This window comes from Pseudorasbora parva, chromosome 10, assembly GCF_024679245.1.
Source record: "Pseudorasbora parva isolate DD20220531a chromosome 10, ASM2467924v1, whole genome shotgun sequence".
Taxonomy (NCBI): domain Eukaryota; kingdom Metazoa; phylum Chordata; class Actinopteri; order Cypriniformes; family Gobionidae; genus Pseudorasbora; species Pseudorasbora parva.
In genome coordinates this window covers 32,607,387-32,632,397 of record NC_090181.1, presented here as the reverse complement: position 1 = coordinate 32,632,397, position 25,011 = coordinate 32,607,387, and the positions used below count along the sequence as shown (strand labels likewise).

At 38.9% G+C, this 25,011-nt stretch overlaps 1 protein-coding gene and 1 non-coding gene across 4 annotated transcripts in view; one reads left to right on the top strand and one right to left on the bottom strand.

Moving 5' to 3' along the window:
• Nucleotides 1-25,011, top strand: part of kif26ba (kinesin family member 26Ba) — a 137,783-nt gene that overhangs the window by 87,497 nt on the left and 25,275 nt on the right. For 2 of the 3 annotated variants that reach the window (XM_067455898.1, XM_067455897.1), the window contains exon 5: nucleotides 12,513-12,696. In XM_067455898.1, the coding sequence (XP_067311999.1) occupies nucleotides 12,513-12,696 (184 nt within the window). Of the gene's footprint in view, nucleotides 1-7,120; nucleotides 7,630-12,512; nucleotides 12,697-25,011 lie in introns of those variants that run through there. The other variant, XM_067455900.1, reaches the window with a different exon arrangement.
• trnal-uaa (transfer RNA leucine (anticodon UAA)) lies at nucleotides 18,047-18,129 on the bottom strand. Its single transcript has one exon. It is a non-coding gene; the product is annotated as a tRNA-Leu (tRNA).

The following is a 25,011-nucleotide window of genomic DNA, read 5'->3' as shown; positions in this document are numbered from 1 at the left end:
GCATAAGACAAGCATGTTTCTGTTCTATTCCATTATGCACAGTTAGTGAAATATGTTGACCTGTTTAATAAGTATAGACTGATCGGGCTGTTTCTTTGGCCTTACACAACCATGGCTTTGCCAATGCTGACTCACTATGGCAGCATTCCGATTCAAAGCGCTCTATTTTTTGCTTGAGCGGCCTCAGCCTCCGTGGCTTGTTTGATGATCCAGTGAAGAAGCAGCTTCATCTGAGCTTGACTGTCTGGGAGAACCTTATCTACAGAAACAGCCTCCGAGTTCTGAACAGCTCCACAAATCAGAATTGTAGGGATTTATATGGGTCCCAACTCCTCTTCTCTATTTTAGCATCTTCATCCTATTGACAGTGAAATATATAGGTAATTTTACACATTTCAGATTATTTTATATGAGCATATAGGAATAAGAATTTATAACATATAGGATATGGACAAATTAACGGCACAGATATGTCATGAAATAACCGTTTTTTAGCACAACAATGGGTTTATTTTTTAAGTACTACAGCAGCAAAGCCATCGAGGAGAGAGCTAGGGGAAATAAAATCTATTTATAGTGATAAATATGTTTGGGAGATGTCATTTCTCATTGGATTGCTCTGATTAACCTTTGGTTTAATCTGAGCGGGTTGACGTTAGACCCCAAAATAAATGCTTCTCATCCCAGTCAATTAAGTCATAATGGCTCATTAGGTATTCCAGACACTAACTGAAGTAAACAGCTTTATTAGCAGCAGATCTGTTGACATCGGAAAACCGTGGCATCGTTTGGCAAATGGGTTGTGCAGAAAGATAATAAATTAGTGATTAATTTTCAAACCAGGCCCAAAAAACGAAACCATGTAAGAAGTATGTATTCAAAGAGGCTGAAAGATAGTGCCAGTCAAGCTTTTAATTGAGTGAGGCATTTAATTAGAATCCTGGGGCCAGAGTTCTGCTCATTTAAATATGAATAACCATTGAAAGTTATTTAAGCTACATCTAAAGTCTGAAGGAACCAGAAGCATGCTGAGTCTTTTGCATCTTTGCAGACAACACTTGCACTATGGATACGAGAAGAAGTTTGTGATGATTCATTTTCTTTTGTAAAAGTGATTGGAAGTAAAATTCTGAAGCTAAAATGTAAGGCATGAATTTAAAGGCACAGTATGTAAGTTTCGGCGCTTTATTCAAAACAAAGGCGTACCTTCATGATGCCGCGGATGAGTGTGGAATCATGGGAGTTGTAGTCTTGAGTCTTCACATCCAAAGCAGATGGAAAGGAATCCAACAGACTCAGAAATCAAATGTATGCAAATGTATTCGTTTTTTATTTTTTATTTTTTTATTTTTTTTTATTTTTTTTACGTTACTGTGGTATTAAGCAGGACGTGCCGAGAGCCCTTGTAAGCGAATTCTAATGAGGGATACCTGTGCAAAACACTGATCTTTAAACTTTAATTATGCTTATGCTGCAGTCGGCCTCTTCTGCTCTTTTTGTTCTGTATGTGGGGTAACGCAGTGCTCTTTTACATGGTTAAAATAATCATACTAAATACATTTGAGTGTGTTGAAAGTTATGTTATAATGTTACTCTGCGTTCGCTCGGTGACTGGTAAAAGAGACTTGCACTTTGCAGTAATCTAGATCAATATTAGAATATATAATAAAAACAGGTTGACTAAATGACTGTTGCTAAATGACATTAAATTATGTCATTACAATTAATTACAATTACAATTAAAATATACATTATTTGATGGAGAAAGCGCTATCTGGTTATGATTATGGCTGGTTAGCCACTTGACAAAATAACATTGTCTCTGAGGCATACTAAAAATGTTACTTGTGGTGAATCAAGAAATAAACAAGCTTTCCGTTGATGTATGGTTTGTTAGGATGTGACTATATTTGGCAGAGATAACTATTTGAAAATCTGAAATCTGAGGGTGCAATTTTTTTAATATATTGGGTAAATCACCTTCAAAGTTGTCCAAATTAAGTCCATAGCAAGGCATATTACCACTACTAATATTTTTCATATATATTTACATTAGGAAATTTACTAAATATATTCATGGAAATTATCTTTACTTAAAAGGTTACTTCAGTGATTTAGCATCAAGCTTTTTATCAGTAGAAATCCGGTAATATATTCGAAGGATATCATTTTGCGTCATCGGAGGATTTTTTTGGCCTGTGGCTTTATTTCCGCATTTTTTCAATCCATCCATGGGGGGTGGGATCACACTCACACTTTTTAATTGTAGTGTCTGTTCTCTAACTGAACTAAATTATTTTATTACGTTGAACAATGGTAGGGCTTTGCTGCGGTAGGCAAGTGACTTTGGGAGGGGCAAATAAAATAGGGCAGTGAAGCAAATGCATTCTGGGAGTGCACCAAATTAAAAAATAATTTAGCATTTCTACTACATAAATGACCCAGTTTAAATACAGATTCATCTTTCCAGCGCTGAAGTACCCCTTTAATATCCTAAGGATTTTTGGCTTAATTTTAAAAAAAATAATTTTTATGCATACAATGTATTGTTGGCCATTGCCACAAATGCCTAGCCTAGAAATCTAGACCCACCCTAGCGGCAGCAAATCTAATCTGCCCGCGAGTGTCGTCTAGCAACTCTCAATACACTTCTGAACTGTAAACGCCAAACTCTGGTCGGGCCAATCACATCGTGAACAGAGTCGGTGGGCGGGGCCATAATGATGACGGCTGAGTTGCGTTTGTGTGTTTCTAGTAAACACAGAAACTGGCAAACGGCGGTCTTTCGAATTAGCTTTGACCGCGACTCTGGAAGACTTGGAGTTAAGCTTTTCTCTGAGAAAAGAACAAAGAACGGCACTGAAGTCATTCTTAAAAAGGGAAGATGTGTTTGAGTTTTGCCGACCGGATACGGCGAATGTTTAATCTATCAACCGTCTATCTATACTATCAACGAGCTCCGCTTCACCTTCGTTGCTCCGGTTGGTGTAGCGCTATCCTATCGTGTGCAGAGGGAGTTTGAAAGACAACCGTTTATCCAGCCTCTCGGACTGAGCTGTCTATGGTGAGTTTCCAGACCAAACATCTTGATGTGGGTCTGGCTTGTCAGGCTAACAAATGCCTGTGCAGCTTATGAATGGTTTGGTGGTCCAGGGTCACACATACACTACCATTAAAAAAATGGGGGTGTTTAAAAAGTTTTGTTTGTTTTTGAAAGAAATCTCTTATCCTCAACAGACATTTATTTGATAAAAAATACAGTAATAAAAAACATTATAATATATTCTAAAATGTAATTTATTCTTCTGATGGCAAGAATTAGACTGGGTATCTTGCTTCTGTTACAAATTTGCGGGGACCAATCACAAACCGGCTTATCCACCTGACACGCTATTGGCGGGATTAAAAAAATGATGGATAGAGAAGTGATGGATTGTTGGTTTGATTGGTTGAAGGACTATCCATTTGCGTACAGAGTCAGTTGAGCTATGCCCGTTGATCATGCCTCAGTAGAAAATACAGAGCAGACTCCGCAGGCTAATGTTCAATCTTAAAAGATTGAGCTTGTTCTGGTGATAGCCAGACAAGGCAAGAATTCCATTGCTATTCCAAATTCAGCCACAGTCTTTAACTCAAAACTCAAAAGTATAAACTTTCCCATTACTAACAAAGTACATAACTAAGTCCATATTACAAGAATGTGAATTGAGACGTAGTCCTCAGTCTTGTTCAAGTCGAATTTTCCATCCACTGAACACCATCTTAATTGTTTTACTTAATGAGGCTCATCAGCAAATACACCCATATATACTGTATGTAGCTAATGCCTGTTTTTCGCGTGTCCCTGCTCACTCTCATTATGCAAGTGAATCTCCTTTTAATTTGCACCATATGGGAAGAGTGCTGACTAATTAGATGCAATATGTAATAGACATTTGTGTTGTGTATGATGTTAAAGCTTCAGGGTGTGCGACATAGCCGTGGGAATGCTGTGGCCTGCCCCTTTCATACTTTGGGGTTGGATCTCTATGCGGTGGCTCGGCAGCTGTGGATCAGAGCAGGATGTATGAAAAGTGACAGGGAAATTAGACAACAGCCCCTCTGACAAAGCGCCGCCAGAACACGACTGCAGGGTGAATACGACTGCAGGCTTTTCTTTTTTTCCAGTGCCGCAACAGTGAAACGGTGTCACCCAGAAATGTCTAAGGATGTTCTGAGGAGATGAAGGTTGTTTTAAGGACGATAGCAAAGTTCAGCTCGGTATTCTGCATTTCTGTCTACACAGAGAGCTGACGTTCAAATGGACATTATTAGACTGCTGGGTAGGTCGGACCCAGTGGGTTAGTCACTCAGTGCCTTGGCTTATCATGAACTAAGCGTAATCTTTTGTGCCCTCTCTGTCTTTTATATAACTTCTGACTTCCGTGTCTTTCTGTAGTATTATTATGAGGTGGAGACCTATGAGAAATAGGTTATGACAAAATAAACATTCTTGGCCCTGTTTACGCCTGATATTAAGATGCATTTCGCATTTTGGTCGATCGGATTACAAGTACACGAAGGAGACACATTCCCATTTACACCAATGCTGCGTTCCACTTCCACTGTAAGACACACACTTGCGAACTTCATTCACTCCATTTTGAAGTGAATTCCACTTCGTGAAGTGGACAAGGGAAGGTTATATGGACAGACCCTTGCTCCCTCGATTTTGACCGAGGGAGCGAGTCTACTTCATATGTACACTTCAGGCAGCTTCATATACCACAATGCAAAGCGATTGTGACGTCACCGTATCTCAAGTTTAATTTACCCAACCACAAACAACTCTATGATATTTTTAATATTTTTAAAAGCATTTAAAACAACCTGAATACACATATATACATATAGAATGTTGCATTAAAAAATTTCGTAAAGAAAAAACCCCCATAATAAATCAAATCAATAATGAATTCCAAGGGATCAAGGGCTTAGGGCATTCCAGTTCAGTTCATTGCAAATGTTCCGCCAGTATTGGGCACTCATGCAACGTAAGCAATGATACACATCTGAGTGAACGAGACGGAGGGAAGTTTGCGAGTGAAGGGCATAATAAAAACGAACTGGAACGCAGCACATGTGTCTCTTATGTCCACTTTCAACCACCTCTGTCCTGATTTCCTTGAGGGGAGGGTCCATGTGTAACTCCTTCTGTTTGGACCGGGACTCGAACCTGGGTCCGCCGGCATGAGAGTCGGACCCTCTAACAAGGAGGCTAAAGGCCGCAACCTCTAGCATCAGTCGCTAGAGCGTCTCTTGAGATCAGAAGAGTAAGGTTTTTACTCGCACAGCAACTACTAGCTGGCCTCTGTTACACTCACCCCCTAAACCTCACTCACATCCGGGTCACGGCACCAATATAACCCCTTCTGTTTGGACCGGGACTCGAACTTGGTTCCGCCGGCATGAGAGTCGAATGCTCTAACAAGGAGGCTAGCTGACTTTTGTTACATATGGGCCGGTAATTTTATGGGCTTTTTCATATCTTTCCATCTAAAGGATGAAATAAGCTCACATAATTTACATACAGTACGTAAAACCATACATAGAGCTGCATTTCATTTAAATTCTGCTATCATTTCTGTGGATGAAGCTTTAGTTTCTGCAAATGAAGCTTGCAAATTAAGCAAATTAAGCTTTCATTTTTGCTCTGAAAGCCACAAGACCACGCCAAACGCAGTAAGTGTGTATTAGAAATCAGGAATGGCGAGAGAAGGTTGTGCTTGGTACATTTTTCGTCTTCAAACCAAACTTAGGTCTTCAGATGGCAAACTTTAAATCCAATAATGTTTACGCTTTGGTTAAGTAGGCGGAGAGCAGGCAGTCTTTTGTGGCTTTTTGAACGCATTCGATCACATGAACATTTACACTATGAAAGCAATCTGGTCGAATGAGTTTTCGACTACCTCTTGAGTCTTGAACTGGTTAAAAGTAGATAAACTCAAAATGTTTCCCCGGCCCATTTACACATAAAAGTGTAGTAAAAGTGAAAGGACATGTGGTGACCAATCCTTGGTGCTCTGTGTTTAAGCCATCGAAGTGCACACACCGTGAACGCACACCCAGAGCAGTGGGCAGCCATATTGATCCGACGCCTGGGGAGCAGTTGGGGGTTCGGTGCCTTGCTCTAGGCTTTCACCTCAGTCGTGATATTGAGGGTGAAAGAGAATGCTGGATATTTACTCCTCCCACTGACAATTCCTGCCAGACCTGAGACTTATGAGAATCGAACCTGCAACCTTCAAGCAACCACGATTGCCCCATTTAGCATATTTAGCAACATCCACTTGTGAATTCGATCAACCGAAACACGTCTGGTGTAAACAGGCCCTCTCATCATTTACTCAGTATAATGTCATTGAAAACCTGTATGACTTTCGTTCTTCCATGGAGAATGTTACTATCTATACAGATAACTATTTATGTCTATACAATGAAAGTCCTTTTTTGTGTTATGAAGAAAGAAAGTCATACAGGTTTGGAACCACATGAGGTGAGTAAATTATGCTTTTTGGCTAGACTATTCCTTTAAATCACCATTAATGTAGAAACAGTGACATTAATGTGTTGAGTTTTTGATTCATGGATGAATCATGTTGCTTTGATTTTTGAATTTTTTCCTACTTTCATGTTCTCTTTTTTTTGCCTTGTTCATGTCTTCAGCTTCCATTGAAGTTTATAGTTAAATGTCCCCTTTTAGCATATTTTCTTGCTCTCTCATCGGTGCAGCCAAAAACATGAAGAGAGCCCAGACATTTCCCACATGACATTGCAGTCAGATTCTACCTGAATTATATATCCCCTCTCAGAACATTGGACATGTACTCCAGTTTCGTTTAGTTTGCGGCCGCTGCTGTTTGATTTTCTATAGAAAATGAGTGCAGAGGTGCCAGAGCTCTGGGTCCAACTTTACTGTTGCCTGTGGTACTGAAAAGAAATCCTTGGAGAAGTGTGAGGTATGTTACAGATGGAGAGAGTGAGAAAGAGCGAGCAAGAGAGAGAGAGAGAGAGAGAGAGAGAGAGAGAGAGAGAGAGAGAGAGAGAGAGAGAGAAAACAAGACTGTTGCAGAGATTGAATAGTAGACATTATCAGCTGAGCACAGGGGCTGAGAGGCGGCAATGTGATGTTGTTCCTAACGGTGTCTTCCCTGCATCCTGTTTGGATGTTCTTAGCTGGTCTCGCTTAATCTGGAGCCTGGACATTCTTTCCTGGACAATATAATCAGAAGAATGTGCCAAACAGAGACATGGAGGAGAGACACTGAGAAAGAAGTGTGAGGGAGAGGAGGAGAAGGGCAATGAAAGAGAGAGAAAGAGACATGGGATTGGAGAGACGGAGCGTAGGCAGTCAGGAGTGCTCAGGTGTGGGGATTAAGCTATCCGCTCGCTGCCAAGGAAGCGCTTCGATCTTCTGCGGATACATCGGAAGAGGGGTGCTCAATCTACCAACCACAAATAGCACAACTTGGAGAACTAATGGATTCATGATGAGCTGTCAAACTTCACATTCAATCTGGTGGACACTTGTTTAAGAGGAACACAGAACTGGACACTAAGGGGTCCTCAGGCCCTCTAAATGATGGACAGGTGAGAAACAAGTAATCTTTTTTTCTAGCCTCACTGGACACAAATGTCCCACTAGTGCTGTTTGCTAAGATGAGCATTGCTATGCCGTTTTCTCATACTATCATATAATACAATTATCTGACATTCAATCCACTGTTAGGTTTAGCATGCTAGTTCATTTTAAAGAGATTTGTTTGTAGCTACTTTGGCGTATAGTTTTATTGGAACTTGCTTCAGTTAATCCACTGATATCTGAGTTTAGTCCATATATGCTTTGAGCGTATAGTTCAAAACTAATAACCCTAGAAGGAACCAGCTAGAATATAGCAGAGAGCATACTAACGCCTTAGAACGGGTTTTTGCTTCGTAATGCCATGGTAACCACCGCTATGGTAACCACCATTCATGAAGGTTATGTTGCTTAAATGAACAATTACTGTGCTACATTAAAAAAAAAAAAAAAAAAAAAAAACAATAGCATGCAATTGCAAAAGATTAGTTTGAGTTACTGTTGCACGTCTATTGGGACTTGAGGCCTGTTCACAAAAAGGTTGGTAACTATAACAATAATGACACAGAGGAAGCCTGCAACTATATGGCAATACACTGGCAACCACCCAGAACACCCTAGCAATGCCATAGCAATGTGCTGATAACCTTAAGACCATAGCAACTGTATGGCAATGCCCTGGCAACTTCCCAGAACACCCTAGCAATGCCATAGCAATGTGCTAATAACCTGAAGACCATAGCAACTGTATGGCAATACCCTGACAACCACCTATAACACCCTAGCAATGCAATGTGCTGACAGCCAGAATACTTTTGCAGCAGTATGGCAATACCCTGGCAACCACTCAGAACACCCTAGTAACGCCATAGCAATGTGCGGATAACCAGAAGACTATAGCAGCTGTATGGTAATGCCCTTGGGAACCACCCAGGACACCCTAGTAACGCCATAGCAACCTTCTGACAACTATAAGCATAGCAGTGTGCTGAAAATCAAAAGACTATTGCGACTGTATGGTAATGCCCCGAAACCACCAAGAACACACTAGCATCATGGCAGCGTGTTTGGTGCTGTTTATTGTAGTTATATTTTTTGACTTTAATGGCTAGGCAATTTAATTCTATTTTTATGTGTTATGTTATGTGCTTATATGGCAGTTAAGATGGCTCACGGTGTATGTATGTTGTACTTTTGTGGAGATGATGATTAGGAGGAGAGATGTCTGTTTTCTAAATCAGAGTGTTCCTCTAAGAAGCTATTTAAAGCAATCTCATTAACGCCTCTGCAAAATAACACATTCACATCTCGGCTGAGTTTGATTCAAGCCAATTCAGGCAAAGTGTCCACTTTGTTTTCATCCAATTTCCCTTTTTGCGTGTTTTTAGCTTTTAACAAAAAATTATTTCCATCTATTCTCTTCAGGCCTTTCTCAGGCAGGTAATAATGAGCGGTACACTGTTTATGTAGGACAAGAGGGCTCAAATGAGAAGCATATGGCGGAGACAACAGTTTGCGTCAAACTTTACGGCTTTGCTTGTCAGCTCATTAAGGTTTTGGCCGGTGTGTTCGTTAAAAGTGTGTGTGAGAGAGAAAACTCTTTTTCTGACATTAATGAGTGTCACAATAATTACCTCACTTTGCACTTCACACAAAGCCTTGGAGCTCAGCCACGTACTTCGTCACAACCCTTTGGGGGTTACACATGAGTTTTACACACAAACACACATTCCCCTGACTATGTATCCCGGTGATAATTTGTCTCATTTCTGAAAAAGTTTGCATTTTCCGTTGGCCTCCAAAGTGCTGATGATTTCATAGCTTAGACAGTAACTGTATCTCCATTCCTGATTTACACAAACTCTGAGTGTTATTATTACTTCCAGCTATATTTTCACCGTCTCTTATCTTCCAGGGTGTTTATTATTTTTACCTCAATTTTTTGCCCGTACAGTAACCACTTCTCTCCTCTCAACAGAAATTTGATCAGTTCGCAAAATATTTTCTTTACTTTATCAAATAGCAGGTCTGAGCCACAGCGCTCGAGTTCTTCTCCGATAAGCCAGAGGCTAAAGGTGTATATATATGATGTGAAGTGATTTTAGTGCTGGGGATTTTAGTACCTGAAATGTGTGTACCATGAGCTATGTTTCTCTTCTCCCTGCCTCTTTGACCTATAGATTTGCACATTTTGGCAAATGTGGGGACCTTCAAAATTAATGATTGTGCCTCAAGGTACTGTAATAATACTGCAGTGTGTACAAACTGGCACTTTCCTTGTGCTAATCTGAGAAAATAATACTCACACATCTATCTATCTATATCTATCTATCTATCTATCTATCTATCTATCTATCTATCTATCTATCTATCTATCTATCTATCTATCTATCTATCTATCTATCTATCTATCTATCTATCTATCTATCTATCTATCTATCTATCTATCTATCTATCTATCTATCTATCATCTATCTATCTATCTATCTATCTATCTATCTATCTATCTATCTATCTATCTATCTATCTATCTATCTATCTATCTATCTATCTATCTATCTATCTATCTATCTGTCTCTCTGTCCGTCTGTCCGTCCGTCCGTCGGTCCGTCGGTCGGTCGGTCGGTCTGGCTGTCTGTCTGTCGGTCTGTCTGTCTGTCTGTCTGTCTGTCTGTCTGTCTGTCTGTCTGTCTGTCTGTCGGTCTGTCTGGCTGTCTGTCTGTCTGTCTGTTGGTAAGTCTGTCTGTCTGTCAGTCTGTCTGTCAGTCGGTTGGTCTGTCTATCTAATTCTTAAGAGGCAAGCAATCATAATTCTTATGATTATCTTACCCTAAACATGGCTTCTCACATAAGATATTTTTGGCCTGGGACGAATAAATAAATATATATTTATTTTATATATATATATATAAAATGCAAGCAATCTGCAAGCAATATTTGACCAATCCCCCTTTTTTTTTTTTACCAACCCCAACTACAAATAAGACATTTTTTGTTCCCCATGCCTTGTTTTCAGATCACCACTCTCTCCATCCCTGCAGCAAAACCCTCATGTGTTTTCATATTTGACCACTTGAGGTATTTCAGTTTTGTAAACTGCAATTTCAGCCTCCATCATCCGAACCCAGATCCAGTGGGAGTCTAAATTAGGCTGTGATAAGCCTCTGCCCAGATATGTTTGGTCAGGTGAAAATGCTGGACTGATCGATACTCTTCTAAGAGCCAAATGAAATGGTCTCTTAACAGGCTGCGAGACCACGGTTAGAATCAATCGACCCTTACTTCTCCCGCTCCCTAGTCAAAGCCAATCTCAATATCTCTTCAAACGCTAAATACACAAGAATTTCACTTGATTTCCACAGGTACAGCCGTTGTGTCAAGGTGGATCAACTCATTTACTTTGGTTGCCACTGTGCATGGGATTTCTTGATGCGCTGAGAACTGTGTTACATTTTGGACCCTGTTTTTAAGTACAGTGTTGAGGTTTAATAATTTAGGTGGTCAGTTTTATGGTTAAACAGATATCATTCTGTCATTTATAATTCATCCACAATTCAAATCTCATTTGCCTACTACCAGGAGTGGGGTTTGATTCCACAAAGACAGTTGTCTATTGGATCTTAAGTCCAACGCCTTTCTATCCATCCATCAATCTTTCTGTTTTTTATAAGCGTATACTTGTCTGTCACTTTAAATGCTCGAGCTTGTTACAGCAGGATGGATTCTTATAGACTGTCAATATTTGTATCGTTCATTAGCTGGATAAAATTGCTCTGAAAGTGATTCCAACAATATTGTTTCTCTGTGCTGTTTATGTGGTGTGAACTCCCCTGTTGGTAATACCAGATTATGCTGGTTAGATATGTTTTGAACCATGACAGCTGGTTTGAGGTGGTTTAAGCTTGTCTTGAGCTGGTCATGAGCTGGTTTAAGCTGGTCAAGTGCTGGTCCTAAGCATCTAGCTCCGGCTCAGGACTAGCTTATAACTAGCTTAGGACCAGCTTAAACCAGCTCATGACCAACTAAGGACCAGCATGAACCAGCTCAAACCAGCTGCCATGCTTGAAAACATATCTCATCAGCATATGCTGTTTTTTTCAACAGGGTCTGTTATTCTTTAATAGCCTATTGATGATGATCTTTATCGTTCTCTTTACAGTTATTGTCCTTGGTGTGAACGGGCCTGTAGGTTTTTATTAGTGTTGTAGGCAAGACCACCTAAACCGAGACCAAGTCAAAACCAAGGCCAAGACTTTGTGGGGTTGAGACCAAGACAAGAGCAAGGCAGGGGGAGACAGAGTCAAGACCAAGCCTGGACCAGCACTCCTTAAAATCATCTAAAAGATCCATATCTACTATCTGAGAAATGACTTATATGTAGTTAATAAATATAATTAGAATAGTAAGACACTATAGCTCTGATACCAGTCAAACATCTTCATAAATAATTTTAAGATTAATTTAACATTAAAACATTAACATAATTTAACATTGCCAAATTAGCACCGTTTAAAATTTGTCATTTAATATGAACTTCTTGTTTATTGAATGTTTAAATGAATCAATATCATTTGCAATCACGCCATGATAACAGCTCTCTATATATATTCTGTTCCTATATATAACCTGTATATATATATATATATATATATATATATATATATATATATATATATATATATATATATATATATATATATATATATATATATATATATATATATATATACATCTAAACTTTCCAAGCTGTATTTTATATAAAATACAAAACACTTCTTTGAGCAAACAAAAACTTGGAATCAATGTGAACAGTCGAGGGATCGCAGTGTTTGTACATGCATACATACATACACATCTGCTTTAGTTTTAACTGCTTGTGTTTGTATATCCACAGGGCTGCCCAGAAATTGAATCTGTCTTCCAAGAAGAAGAAGCAGCGCCCTGCGCCCCCCGTGGCATGTGATCCACCCCTCTTTCCCACTAACTTCAGTGGTATCCTGCAGGTGTCTCCGCCCCCAGCTCCACCCTGCCTCTTACGGGCAGTCAACAAAGTCAAAGACACTCCTGGCATGGGCAAGGTAGGATCTGTATTAATATAGCAAAAGGTTTGCATTTAGCTCTAGATATTTTATCATGAGTTTGTGTGCCCATATAATCTTAGTGAAAGTAACAGTTTTGGCGCTCTGTCAGCAACATAGAGGGGCTCGGAGAGGGTATTCTACCCGAGCTATGATTGCCCCCCATAACAGGCAAAATTGAGTGAATGAAAGAATGAATTCTTCTATTTTTTGGCCAGATGAGAACTGGCCCCCTGACTGAGCCTGGTTTCTCCCAAGGTTTTTATTTCTCTCCATTCTGTTATCTGATGGAGTTTTGGTTCCTTGTCACTGTAACCGTTGTCCAGAGGTGGACAGTAGAGAAATATTTTTACTTACTAAGTAATTTTATTTTTCCAGTATATGTACTTTATCTGTGTTTTTCTTTGGAAAACTTTTACTTCACAACATTCCAAAACATAATATTGCACTTTTTACTGCGCTATGTTTCATATTGAATATAATTTAATACTTAATAACATTAAAATGTAGTGCTGGATACTTTTACTTAAGTTACTTAAGTAAAAAGTTGGCTACTTAAGTTAGGGGTGTAACGATACGCGTATTCGTATTGAACCGTTCGGTACGAGGCTTTCGGTTCGGTACGCGGTACGCATTATGTACCGAACGGTTCTCGGACTAATTAATTAGATTTGGAAAAATAAAAAAGTGTGTGAAATATAATAATATGCGTTCAACAATAACCAAAACGACATAACAGGCAATGCCCCTGACACCGCCGAAGTGAAAAAACCCCCCAAAAAAACAAATATGTTTTAGGCTGCTCAGTCAGGTGTTCGCTTACTCAGTAGGCTACGCGCTGAATGCTCGTGGCAAAATGGCTATTGCGTTTAACAAACCAGAAATAGAAGATCCTCCAATAACCAACAGGTCTGGTGTTTGGGTGAACTTTGGATTCTCTGTAAGCTATGATGGTGTTGGCAAGAGTGATGGATAAAAACAACAACGGTATGTCGCATTTGCTACATGATGGTACAGCAGCGGGAATAATTAATGCCATGTCAACTCGATTAAATTAATGCCGACAACAAGACGATTAAAAGGAGAAACAGCCACAAACTATCCCCGCAGCATTAAGACAGACATTTCCAACTTATTCAAATGGCAAAAGACATCACCGCGGCGAGTGGCCCGTTTATAGCCGCGGATATGAGACCTTACGCCCATTTTCACACAAACTCCGTCTGCAGTGCGTAGTCTATGCGGTGCGTATTTTTTCCGTACCCATGTTAACGGTTGCGGACTGCAAACGCAGCATATTTGAAAGCACAACAGGGTGTGCGGCTCCTGCACCGCATACGCAGCGCAAAACGCACCGCATACGCACTGCAGACGGAGTTTTGAGAACATGCTTAAAGTACTTTACAGTTACAATGTTCCTTCACGAGCCCATTTTAGCCAGTAATTCCTGCTTTGTCCCAAAAAACAAAAGCACAAAAAGAGAACCAATTGGCCAAAGCAACAGCGGTTGCTCTGACAACAGACGGCTGGATGTCAAGGGCTACACAAAGCTACCTGACTGTAACGGCACATTACATTATGAATGGGAGCTGAACAGCCACGTTCTTCAGACACGCCCCCTTGAGAGTCAAACAAGTGAGGATTTGGGGGATGACAGAAGCAGTAGTGTGTGAAAAAAGTGTGGAGAGAGCTATTGTAAAGAGCTAATGTCTTATTCCTGTAACTACATAGAAGATGGGTAAAGTATAACTCAGTCATTGTTCAATGTAAAAAAAAAAATCCATACTTTGTTAGTTTTATTAAAAAAATAATTTAAAAAAGGTAATTTATCTGCCAATTTTTTCTTTTTGCTGTATCTAAAACATACCGAACCGTACCGAACCGAACCGTGACAACAGTGTATCGTATCGAACCGAACCGTGAATTTTGTGAACCGTTACACCCCTAACTTAAGTAAAAAGTAACTTGACATCACTGTTTTCTCCAGCATGACTGTACAGCCGAATCAAATTTTGTTGCATTATTTTCCTGTTACCACTGCAAAGCTGCTTTGAAACAATCTATATTATAAAAAGCACTATATAAATAAAGGTGACTTGACTATTCTTCACTCAGCACTATCAATGGTCACCCCATAAGCATAATTACGAGTTCTGAGCACATGAATTACCAAGCAAAGTCATATTTACAAGTAGGAAACTCTGAGTTTTAGATGATATTATACATGAATGGCAGAGCTGGGACGTTGGAAGGGGCGCATCAGTTTGAAACATTGTGGAAAGCAAGCTTGTAATGAATGGTAATAAATGGTATTTTAATTTTACCTGCTGTATTTGAATAATTGTAAAGGCGCAACAGAGCAGCTTATAGAAAACAAGTGTAAAATAAATCACTCAACTTTCACAGTTCTCTATATGAGACAAAAATATTTCATTTGATACCATATAAATAAGTGGCAGAACTTTATATTTTTCATCATTTTCAATTCAGATGTTGTTATTTGGGTTTGTTCTTCACAATATAATTATTTTGTTTAGACTAATTCCGTGTAATGAATCTGACCTGAATAGTAATAACAAATGTTCGACTTCTGGAGTTTTTAACCTTTAACATCAGGCTACCAACACCTTACAATTGTATATCAATATCTCATCCAGTGGACCAAATATAGGTTGCCACAATTTTTCACTTCATTGTCTGGTTTTCAATGCTAACCTGCTATCAAGGTGGGGTTTGAACCCACAAGGACATTTCTCCATTGGATCGTAAGTCTAACGCCCTAACCACTCAGCATCCTAATCCTGTTTTGTTAAAGATACTCTCAGATATTGCAATTCTCATTTAAACTGATTAGAACTGCTCATAATTATACAGTATTTCGCTGTTTTGTCTATCAGTCTTTGTTCAAATTAGCCATCTGCACTAAAGCCCTATTTGGATGGTAATTGTTTATCATGGGGAGGTAAGGTATGTTCAGCATTTACAGTGGTTAGTCTGTGATTGTATTGCTGTCAGAATCCATAATGTCATTTTTTCTACCACCCAGCAAAATCCTAGGCCGAATTAGCTTCCATTTTTAGAGAAACACCAAGGTTGTGTGGTAATTTAATTGCTGTCCTAATCCACATATCTGACCATAAGAGATCAATTCTAAATGTCTTGTTTAAATCCGTTTTGACCACTGCGGAGCACCTTGCGATAACTTGAAAGTATTTACAAGAACGATATTTCCTCCACAGTGAATAAATCACTTCCCGAATGCATGGGTTTTATCACTGAGGTGCAATGATAATTCATTTTTTACAGACGTCTGCATGAGAAACAATTACCGTCCAAATTGGGCTTAAGACAGCAATAGTACAGTTCTTCCATTGCGGTTTTCTGCAGAATAAAAAATCACTGTTTCTTTACAAGGAATTGGGTTTGAACCCACAAGGACATTTGTTCATTGCATTTTAAGGCCAACTCCTGAACTACTCGGCCATCCTGGTCACGTCTGGCTGTTTTGATGTGATATTTGCAGACTCCTCATTTGTCTCTGGCACTGTTGTGTACGTGCCAATGAGATGGGCAGGACTGGGGTGTTCAGGCTGGAGCTATTTCTTTTGTAGCTTGCTCAGAGCTCAAAGGTGAATTTGTTAATGGAAAACAAAGGCCACATAATCAAATGAGCAACAGAAGTGAGGCAAAATAGATAGATAATGTTAAACTATTTCTTTAATATCATGTGTAAACTGGGCCAAATTAATGATAGAGTACAGTGTGAACTGAAGAAAATAAATGTGCCTTCGTCTAAATTCTGTGACACAGGCATCAGAAAACAGAGCTGGCTGGCAAATCGGTGCTTTGGCAGCATGTGAGAACATATTGGGCGGATGCGCAAGAGTTTCCCCTGCAAGAAAACATGCAGAGATCACAGGTGAACGTGTTCTGCTGCAGGAGAGACAGTTGAGGAGCTGTTTAAGAAGGATGAACACAGAAGAGCGTGGACCTTTGATCTGACATTCTACATTATTGTGTTGCTCATCTGACCTGGCTGCTCCACAGGTTAGTTAGTAAGTTAGTTAGTTAGTTAGTTAGTTAGTTAGTTAGTTAGTTAGTTAGTTAGTTAGTTAGTTAGTTAGTTAGTTAGTTACACTCTAAAAAATGCTTGGTTATAAACAACCCAAGTTGGGTTGAATATGGACAAACCTAGAAATGAGGTTGTTTGAACCCTAAGGAACCATTCAAACAACCCAATTCTGGGTTTTTCCATTTTCAACCCAACTTGGGTTGTTTATAACCCAAATTTTTTTAGAGTGTAGTTAGTTATTTAGTTATTTGGTTGGTTAATTAGTTAGTTAGTTAGTAGTCATTTAACAGATACTTTCCTATTAATATGAATGTAATATAATGATTCTAAATGTTAACGTACAATGTTTTCTGAAATAAAATATGATAAAATCCATAGAATTCAGGATAAAATATCTCGATTGCATATGTGTTTTGTAAATGAGGCCCCAGGGGCCTATACTATGAAGCCGGTTGGCTAGCCAGATATGTTAAAGCTTAAATTGTGCAGAACATAACCTGCTCAAGGCACTTTGTTAAAATTAATATAAATAGCCTATATAAAGTCACAAATAAGCTTTAAAATCAATAAATAAAGCTATTAAAAAGAAGTTTACTGAGCTTAAATGTTCATTTATCTATATTTATATCAACTAAACTAACTTCATAACTTAACATAATTTCAATCATGTAATATTCTGCAGAAGAGAGAAATGAATCTCGCTGCTTCTCTCGCGAGAAGTGAATCTCAGTTCCACTGAACCGCATCATGTGATTGGCTGTTTACTGCTGATGTCACCGCTAAACTCCTGATCAAAGCCTGAGTTGACAGAGAAAGCTGATGTCAGCATCATGGGACCAACAAAGCCTGAATAGATTATTTTGGTTTTGTCAACTCGAAACTAATCCTGTAACCTTTAGTTTGTTAAACTACCATCACGGTACAGGCCCCAGGAGTTTATATAGTCAAGAAGTTAATTTGCTTTAGTGTTGGCCTCATCTGTTCATCAGATAATAATTTAACAAAGATGTAGATTTTCAGAAGGCAATTCTAATGACTTATTCAAGTTATGATTATTATATCTATATTATCTTTAAATGCATTATAGCGCCTGTTCTGGATAATTTTTTATGATGTTATCAGGAGTGGGGTTTGAACCAATGAGGACGTGTCTATTGGAGCATAAGTCCAATGACCTTATAATACTAAAAACCCCTTTGTTCTTCAGAATCACTTTGACGGCAACACAAACCACATACAGCAGCATTACTTTAATGCAATTTAAAATTCACAATCATCTACCAGGAGTGGGGTTTGAACCCACGAGGACATTCGTCCACTGGATCTTAAGTCCAACGCCTTAACCACTCGGCCATCCTGGTCATGTTATGATGCTGTCACTTTAAGAAACCAGTTTGTTAGTAACGCAACCACAAAATAATACACATTATACCATTTAAAATTCTCATTGATCTACCGGGAGTGCTGTTTGGACCTCCTTCATTCCTTTTACAAGTTCTTCAAAACCAATACGAAAATGGTTTGTTAGTAACACTACCATACTAATGTTATTTAACGTTCACAATCATCTACCAGGAGCGGGGTTTGAACCCACATGGACGTTTGTCCATTGTATCTTCAGTCTAATGCCTTAACCATTCTGCCATCCTGGCTACAATGTTAGGTTTCTTTTCACAGCCATATTTCAGTTGACTGATTTTTCATCTGTCTCATCTGTACACTTCAGATCAGAAACCATTCAGTTGAATCACTTGTAAACCAGCATCATTATACAGTACAAAAGCAATTTCAGCACCCTCAACCAAACATAATGACAAGTCTTCAGCCCCCTGTCACTCTGTCTGTCTCTGTCCCATCTTAACGGCCGCCTTCCTTTATCAATTTACATGCTCAGTCAGCACACCGTTCGCATCGCTGATTTCTCTGTCAGTTTGTTGTTTTTCTATTTGAAACCACCCTAGTAAGCTCTTGCACGGAAAGAATCCGTCAAACGCATGCATTGGTACGAGCGCTGACAATGGAGAAGGCCCGCATGGTTAAAGTTGATCCTGATCTTCAGCGCATCGCAGGGAAACCAGCATATCTGACATTCCTCTCAGACGTAAGAGGATGGGGGTTACTCATCTGTGTTTGGACTCAGTCTGTGCTGATTTCTAGAGATGGCACCTCCCAAAATTCTCAGAGGCAATATGGCTGTGGGTTTGACGAATGCGTCTCCTGTTAAGCAAAATGATGACTTTTGGGAGCAGATTGTGTGAGATGTGTAATTAGCCACAAGGCGGGTTGTTATTAAGAACTCTTGGTGAGTCCACACAATCATCTTGCATTGGAACAGCTTGAGTTCATCTGTAAACAACGCCCACATTTAGGCAGCATGTTGTGCGGTGTGCTGGCGAACTAAAAATGAACCTTTCTCCAGCCGACCGGAACATAACATAGCAGGATGCAAATTCTGGCATTTACAGCAGAAAAATGTCACCTTTCTCAAGGGACAAGGCTGCTACAGTGGCCTTTGGATAGGAGAACACTGTGAGATAAGATATTGATGGGTGTAGCTGCTCTATACGGCTGCTTTTGTGACACCCACAAGTAATCGACTTTGAGATACAGATATATCATTCATTTTTGCTCTGAATAGTACTAATTAAATCTAAAAATGTTCATTGCGCTCATGCAAATTTACATGTGACATTTTTCAACTATGATGATGTGAATATATAGGAATTATTTCTAAATGTTTGTCTGAATGATCTCACCCTTTCATCTCCAGCCTGGGAGTTTCGCCTCAGTTCACAGAGATATCGTGATTCGCAGCATCAGGGATGTGGCTTCCAGAGTGAGTTTTATGACAATGTGATTAGATTAAATACCAAAGGCATCTCCATTGTCTGCCTAATAATAAAGCTATCAGTGGTGGCTTTCAAACACTTCTAGAAGCTCCTGAGTAAATTTGTACGCGTATCCATTAAATAGAACAGACCAAAAACTCTCCATTGTAAGTCTCCCTCTTCTCATCATTGTTTCTTCATCAGTGAGACCCTCTCCATTTCATCTTCCATCTAGAACGTTTCTGGTTGTTTATAGGAATCCTGCGAGTTTGGAAGATTCATCAATCATCTAGCTATAGTGTATCTGAAATTAAAATCAATTTTTAACAGCACTTTTCTAAAAAGTTAAAGAAAACACCATTCGGGCATCAAGGATTCATTAGTCTGAAATATTCATCCCGATATGCCTGTAATAATTTAACACATCATTTTACACTGCAAGTAGAAATGTCTTTTAATTAAGCTTTGTAGACCCTGACTGGAAGACATCAGATTAAAGAGTGATATAAAGACTTCTGTTATCTATCTCTGGACATATCAACTTCGGGCTTATTGATACTATCCAAGAGGAGATCTCAGCCCACTTTAAAATATGAAACTTGCTTTTTCTGTACGGCTACATGCACACATAAGTGGCTAGACAGATCCATACTTCAAATGCCACGATATAAATCCAATCAATCGTTGAAACGAAAGGTGTTCAAATGACATTTCATTGTGACGTCTTTTTAATCCTCTCCTGTAAATATCAGGGAATAAAGCATAGCATATGTAGAAACAAAATAAATATAATAAGCAACTCTAGCCTACAAGGCTCAGAAGGACTGGGCTTACTAGGATGCAGGCTTTCATTTGAGAAGCACCCATTAACAGCTCTGACTGATTCAGTTCAAGGATTCATTCATCAGACTGATTCAATGATTCAATAAAAATATCTGACTCATAAGAATCTGTTGTGCGTGAGTCAGACTACTCTGATTGTGCTGTATGTTTCTGAAAAGGAAAAAAAAGGTCACAATTTGTTCATTAATAAGACTAGATTGGTTGTACATAATATTTTTGGTTCACTAAAAAGAACTGCCTCATAAGAATCATTTGTTTGTGATTCAGACTAAACTTTCCTCATGTGTGTTTGTTTATGCATGTGCACAGTCCTGTGAGGACAATTAGAAAGGTGTTTTTTGCCCTGGTTTCGGTATTTATAGTTTCATCATATCCAATACAGACTTTTTATCTACTTAAAGAATCGGGCAAAATATTTTTTCAAGCAAAAACAACTTCACATATGCACTAAAATTACCTTGGGATCATCAACTTAAAGGTAATAGCATTGTCCATAAGACGGGGTAAATCCAGCCTTATCTGCCGGCGATTAGATTTCACCTCGCAACTCTGTCTGGAATCCTGTGCATTCATTTCTACTGCTTCTGTTACACTTTTGGAGGAACCAATCACAGACTGGCTTATCCACCTGGCACGCTATTGGCGGGTTTAACACGATGACGGACGATGGGCCGTTGCCTGTTGATCACGCCTCTTGTGGTCTGATTGGTTGAAGGACTATCCGTTTGCGAACAGAGTCATTTGAATAATGCTCGTTGATCACGCCTCTTGTGCAGTAGAAAATATGGCAAATGGACTGCATTTATATAGCGCTTTTAACAGACCTGTGGCCATCCAAAATGCTTTACATATTGCCTCACATTCACCCATTCATACACCGACGGCGATGTCAGCCATGTAAGGCACCATCCAGCTCGTGGGGAGCAGCTGGGGTTAGGTGTCTTGCTCAAGGACACCTCGACACTTGGTCAGGTGGAACCGGGCATTGAACCACCAACCTTTCGGTTTATAGACAACCATGAACCACTGAGCCACTGCCACCCCAGAGCAGACTCCGGAGCAGACTCTGCAGACCAATCCTAAATTGAGCTTGGTCTGGTGATAGCCAGACAAATTGTCAATAGAAATTAAGTTAGATTTGAGAAAAGCACTTGCATTATTTGTTTGCCTATAGTATATATTTTTTATGTAATGCAATTTCTAAATACTTTTGGGTCATTGTATATTATTTAGGGATCCATAAAATGAGGTCTGAATGAATTTACATGAATGAATTTGTGCAATGCAAAATAACTATTGTACTTTTCTAATATACAAAAGAAACTATTATACACAAAATCTATGAGGTTTTAGACATATTATAAACTGCAAAATACTAAATAAATGTGAATCTAAGAGCCCTAACGTACACCCGGTGCAATGCGATGCCAGACGTGACTCATGTTTTTTGCTAGTTTCAGTCCAGCGCCACGTTGTTTAAATAGCAATCGCTATATGCACTCGCGCTCATCTGTTCGCCCATGGGCGTGCTGGTCTGAAAATGAGTTGTGTTCAGTCACTGAAATGACTGTGCCATTGCCCAATAAAAATCTGCTCTAAAGTCAATAATGCAGTATTTTTTTAATGTATTTTTTAAGTGCAGCCGACCCCTTTTTGGGTTGGTAAACTAGCTAAAGTGGATTTCGGACATGCCCTTAGTGTAACTGCGCCATGCACTCAGATTGTTAAAATAAGGCCCTAAATGTTTTAATGCATTGATCTAGTAGCTATGTGGGCACAACTGAGTAAGTATGTGGGTTTGGCTCCTGTTCCAGTGTTCTTAAAGACCTTTAACAACCCAGAAGAGAGCATCTCCTTTAATTAGTCGTGCTGCTCTATCCAAACTGATCTCACACACAAAAGCCGTGAGAGCTCATAGAGAGACCTCCTCCGCCGACATCCTGCCGCATATGCTGGCTAATGAGCCCCCCTGCCGTGATCTTATCCCTGCTTCTGAAAACCAGAGGCTCAATGCATGCAATGGGTTGCAAATCACCAAACAGAAGAAATTCTATTTGTGGTAATGGGCTTAGAGATGCTGGACGTGACTAAACAAACCTGGAAGGATTGGTTATACGGAACAGAAAATGACAAGACTCTTTGTAGTGCAAGGACTGTGGGTGTAGAATAGGGTTTCATTCAATTCTGTCTGCCAGCGCGTTATTAGATCTGAGGCGGTTTGAAGCTATCGGTTGAGACTTATCACCGTGGCTCAGAGGGGAGCTTTACCTCAAAAGTAAACTTGTAGAGATAAGTCGTACTGTATCTATAGCTCCTGATGTACCATTGCTAGAAATGCTGCCACATCTCTAGTGGATTGGGCCAATGTAGGCGCCAATGTATGAAATGACAGTATCATTACAGCGTCAAAGGTCAGCAGCATTCCTTTTTTTCCCAGACTACAAAAAGAGCTGTCCTGATTTGTGCACATATATTCAGCAGGTTAGTAGAGAAGGGTTGTGTGTGATGTGTTCTCAACAAATCACCTCATGCATAATTCAGGTGGAATATGCAAAAACTGTAGGCAGGGTTCTTTTTGCTATTAAATAACACCAAGATGAAATATTTAACACACCGTAATGACATTCTTGGAAGTCTGTTCCCAGGAAAGGCAAAAAGATGTACAGTTTTTACTTTTTCCTTGATTTTTTTCTTGAGAAATGATCAACCTAGCAATCTCATGTGTCTCCTTTATGCCCGGTACACATTCTACAACTTTTTTTCCCAGATGAAAGATGACCAATCGTGGTGATTTCTGTGGTCGTGGCTCCTAAACGGTGGCCCTACAATCAAAAGTCAGATTTTATTACTGAATTTAATATTTTTTTCAGTTGTATTTTATTATTGGATGTAAAAATCTATCTTATTTCAGTTATATCATTTCAGGATGTTTAAATGAAATAGTTTATATTTAAATGACTCTCATTGATAATTGCACATTAATAACAGCTCTGACATAAACGTATATTCTGCATTTTTTGCTGTTTCCTTAAAAAGGCATATTTAGAAGTAGTTATTGTGTTGCATGAAAAACTCAAATTATAATCATCTAATTATACATTATTTTGTGTATCATTATTATTATTAATATCATTTCTATACAAAATCAACTCATACACATCATCTATGAGGTTTTAAATAATGTAAAATACAAACTAAATGTAAACTGAAATATTCTTTTCAGTAAGGAAAAGAAAGTGCAACAGCTATAGAGTAATTTTAGCTTATGTTCTGATTTAAGGATTGAAATTGTCATTTAACGTATTGATCTCGATGGAATCCACTTGAACTAATGATTATTTCTCCTTTCCAGAAGCAGCTACAGGGAAATCTCCTCTAAATAAGTTTTTATGATGGCTCTCAAATCTATTATTGATCCTTATATTAGAAAAATAGGCCTTGAGAGATGCTGGTTTTTATTGTCTTATAATGCACCCAAACAATCATTTAAAGACGAACCAATAAGTACAATGCCTAAGAACAAATCAATGCTGAATGACTCTGATACTCTAGAGAAGCAATTTTCTCTTGTTATCAAAATGTCTATCAATGTAGTGATGATGGTATTATAGTTGCTAATCCATATGGCGTCGAGATTGGATTTCTACGCTAATTATGTCTGTCGCTTTGAATTCGGCTTTGCATTGAGAAGACAAAGGGAACTCTGCTGTACTGTTCTAGGGTCAGAAAAGTCTGTTGTTTGAATATGTGCTTAACTTGAAATTTAATCTTGAATGCTTAATATCTTCAATAATTACATTTCACAGCATGACAGATGTTATAACTGGGCTGCTCTATGACCACAATGCTATAACAAGCAAGGGCTCAGAAAGAAAGTGTATTAGCCGCAGTTTATAGAGAACCAGGGAGTGTGTCCTTTTTGGGGGCTTTTATAAACAGGATGGTGCATTCAGTAGGTCAGCTGTTTGTTTAGCATAGCAAATATGTATAGTCCAGTTATTTGAAGGTATTTCATAATGAAGTTTTTAGCCTAAAAGGAAACGATGTACACCAATCAGGCATGATGTGTTAGAAGCAGAAAACATGGGCAAGCGTAAGGATTTGAAAAATTTCACTGGACTATACAACATTTTTTTTGTAGACTGTGCACACTCTCATTGGATTCATATTCAATCTCTATAAGTTCTTCTAAGTAACTTCTAAGTTTCCAAAATGAAACTTCAGCAGAAGTTACTTGGCATACATTTTCCTTAATCTTGCCACTGCATTTCGTGGCATTATTGAGATTATTGAGTTTGCCTGCTGTCTCCACACATTTGACTGTGAAATATTAAAGAGCTATGAATAACTCTCTAAATATCACACTGCATGCACTTCTGTCAAAAACATGAGTAATGGTAAACATGTTCAAGTTTGAGGTTTTATAGTCACAAAAAGTCGTTCAAAACCACTTGAAAAAGCAAGTGCTCTTATAGGAAAAATGTTCGGAAAGAGTATGCGAACTTTCCTAAATCTGTCAACCTTTAACAGATCTGTAAACCTACTTAAAAAGCGTGTTTTCCCTCAAGCAGG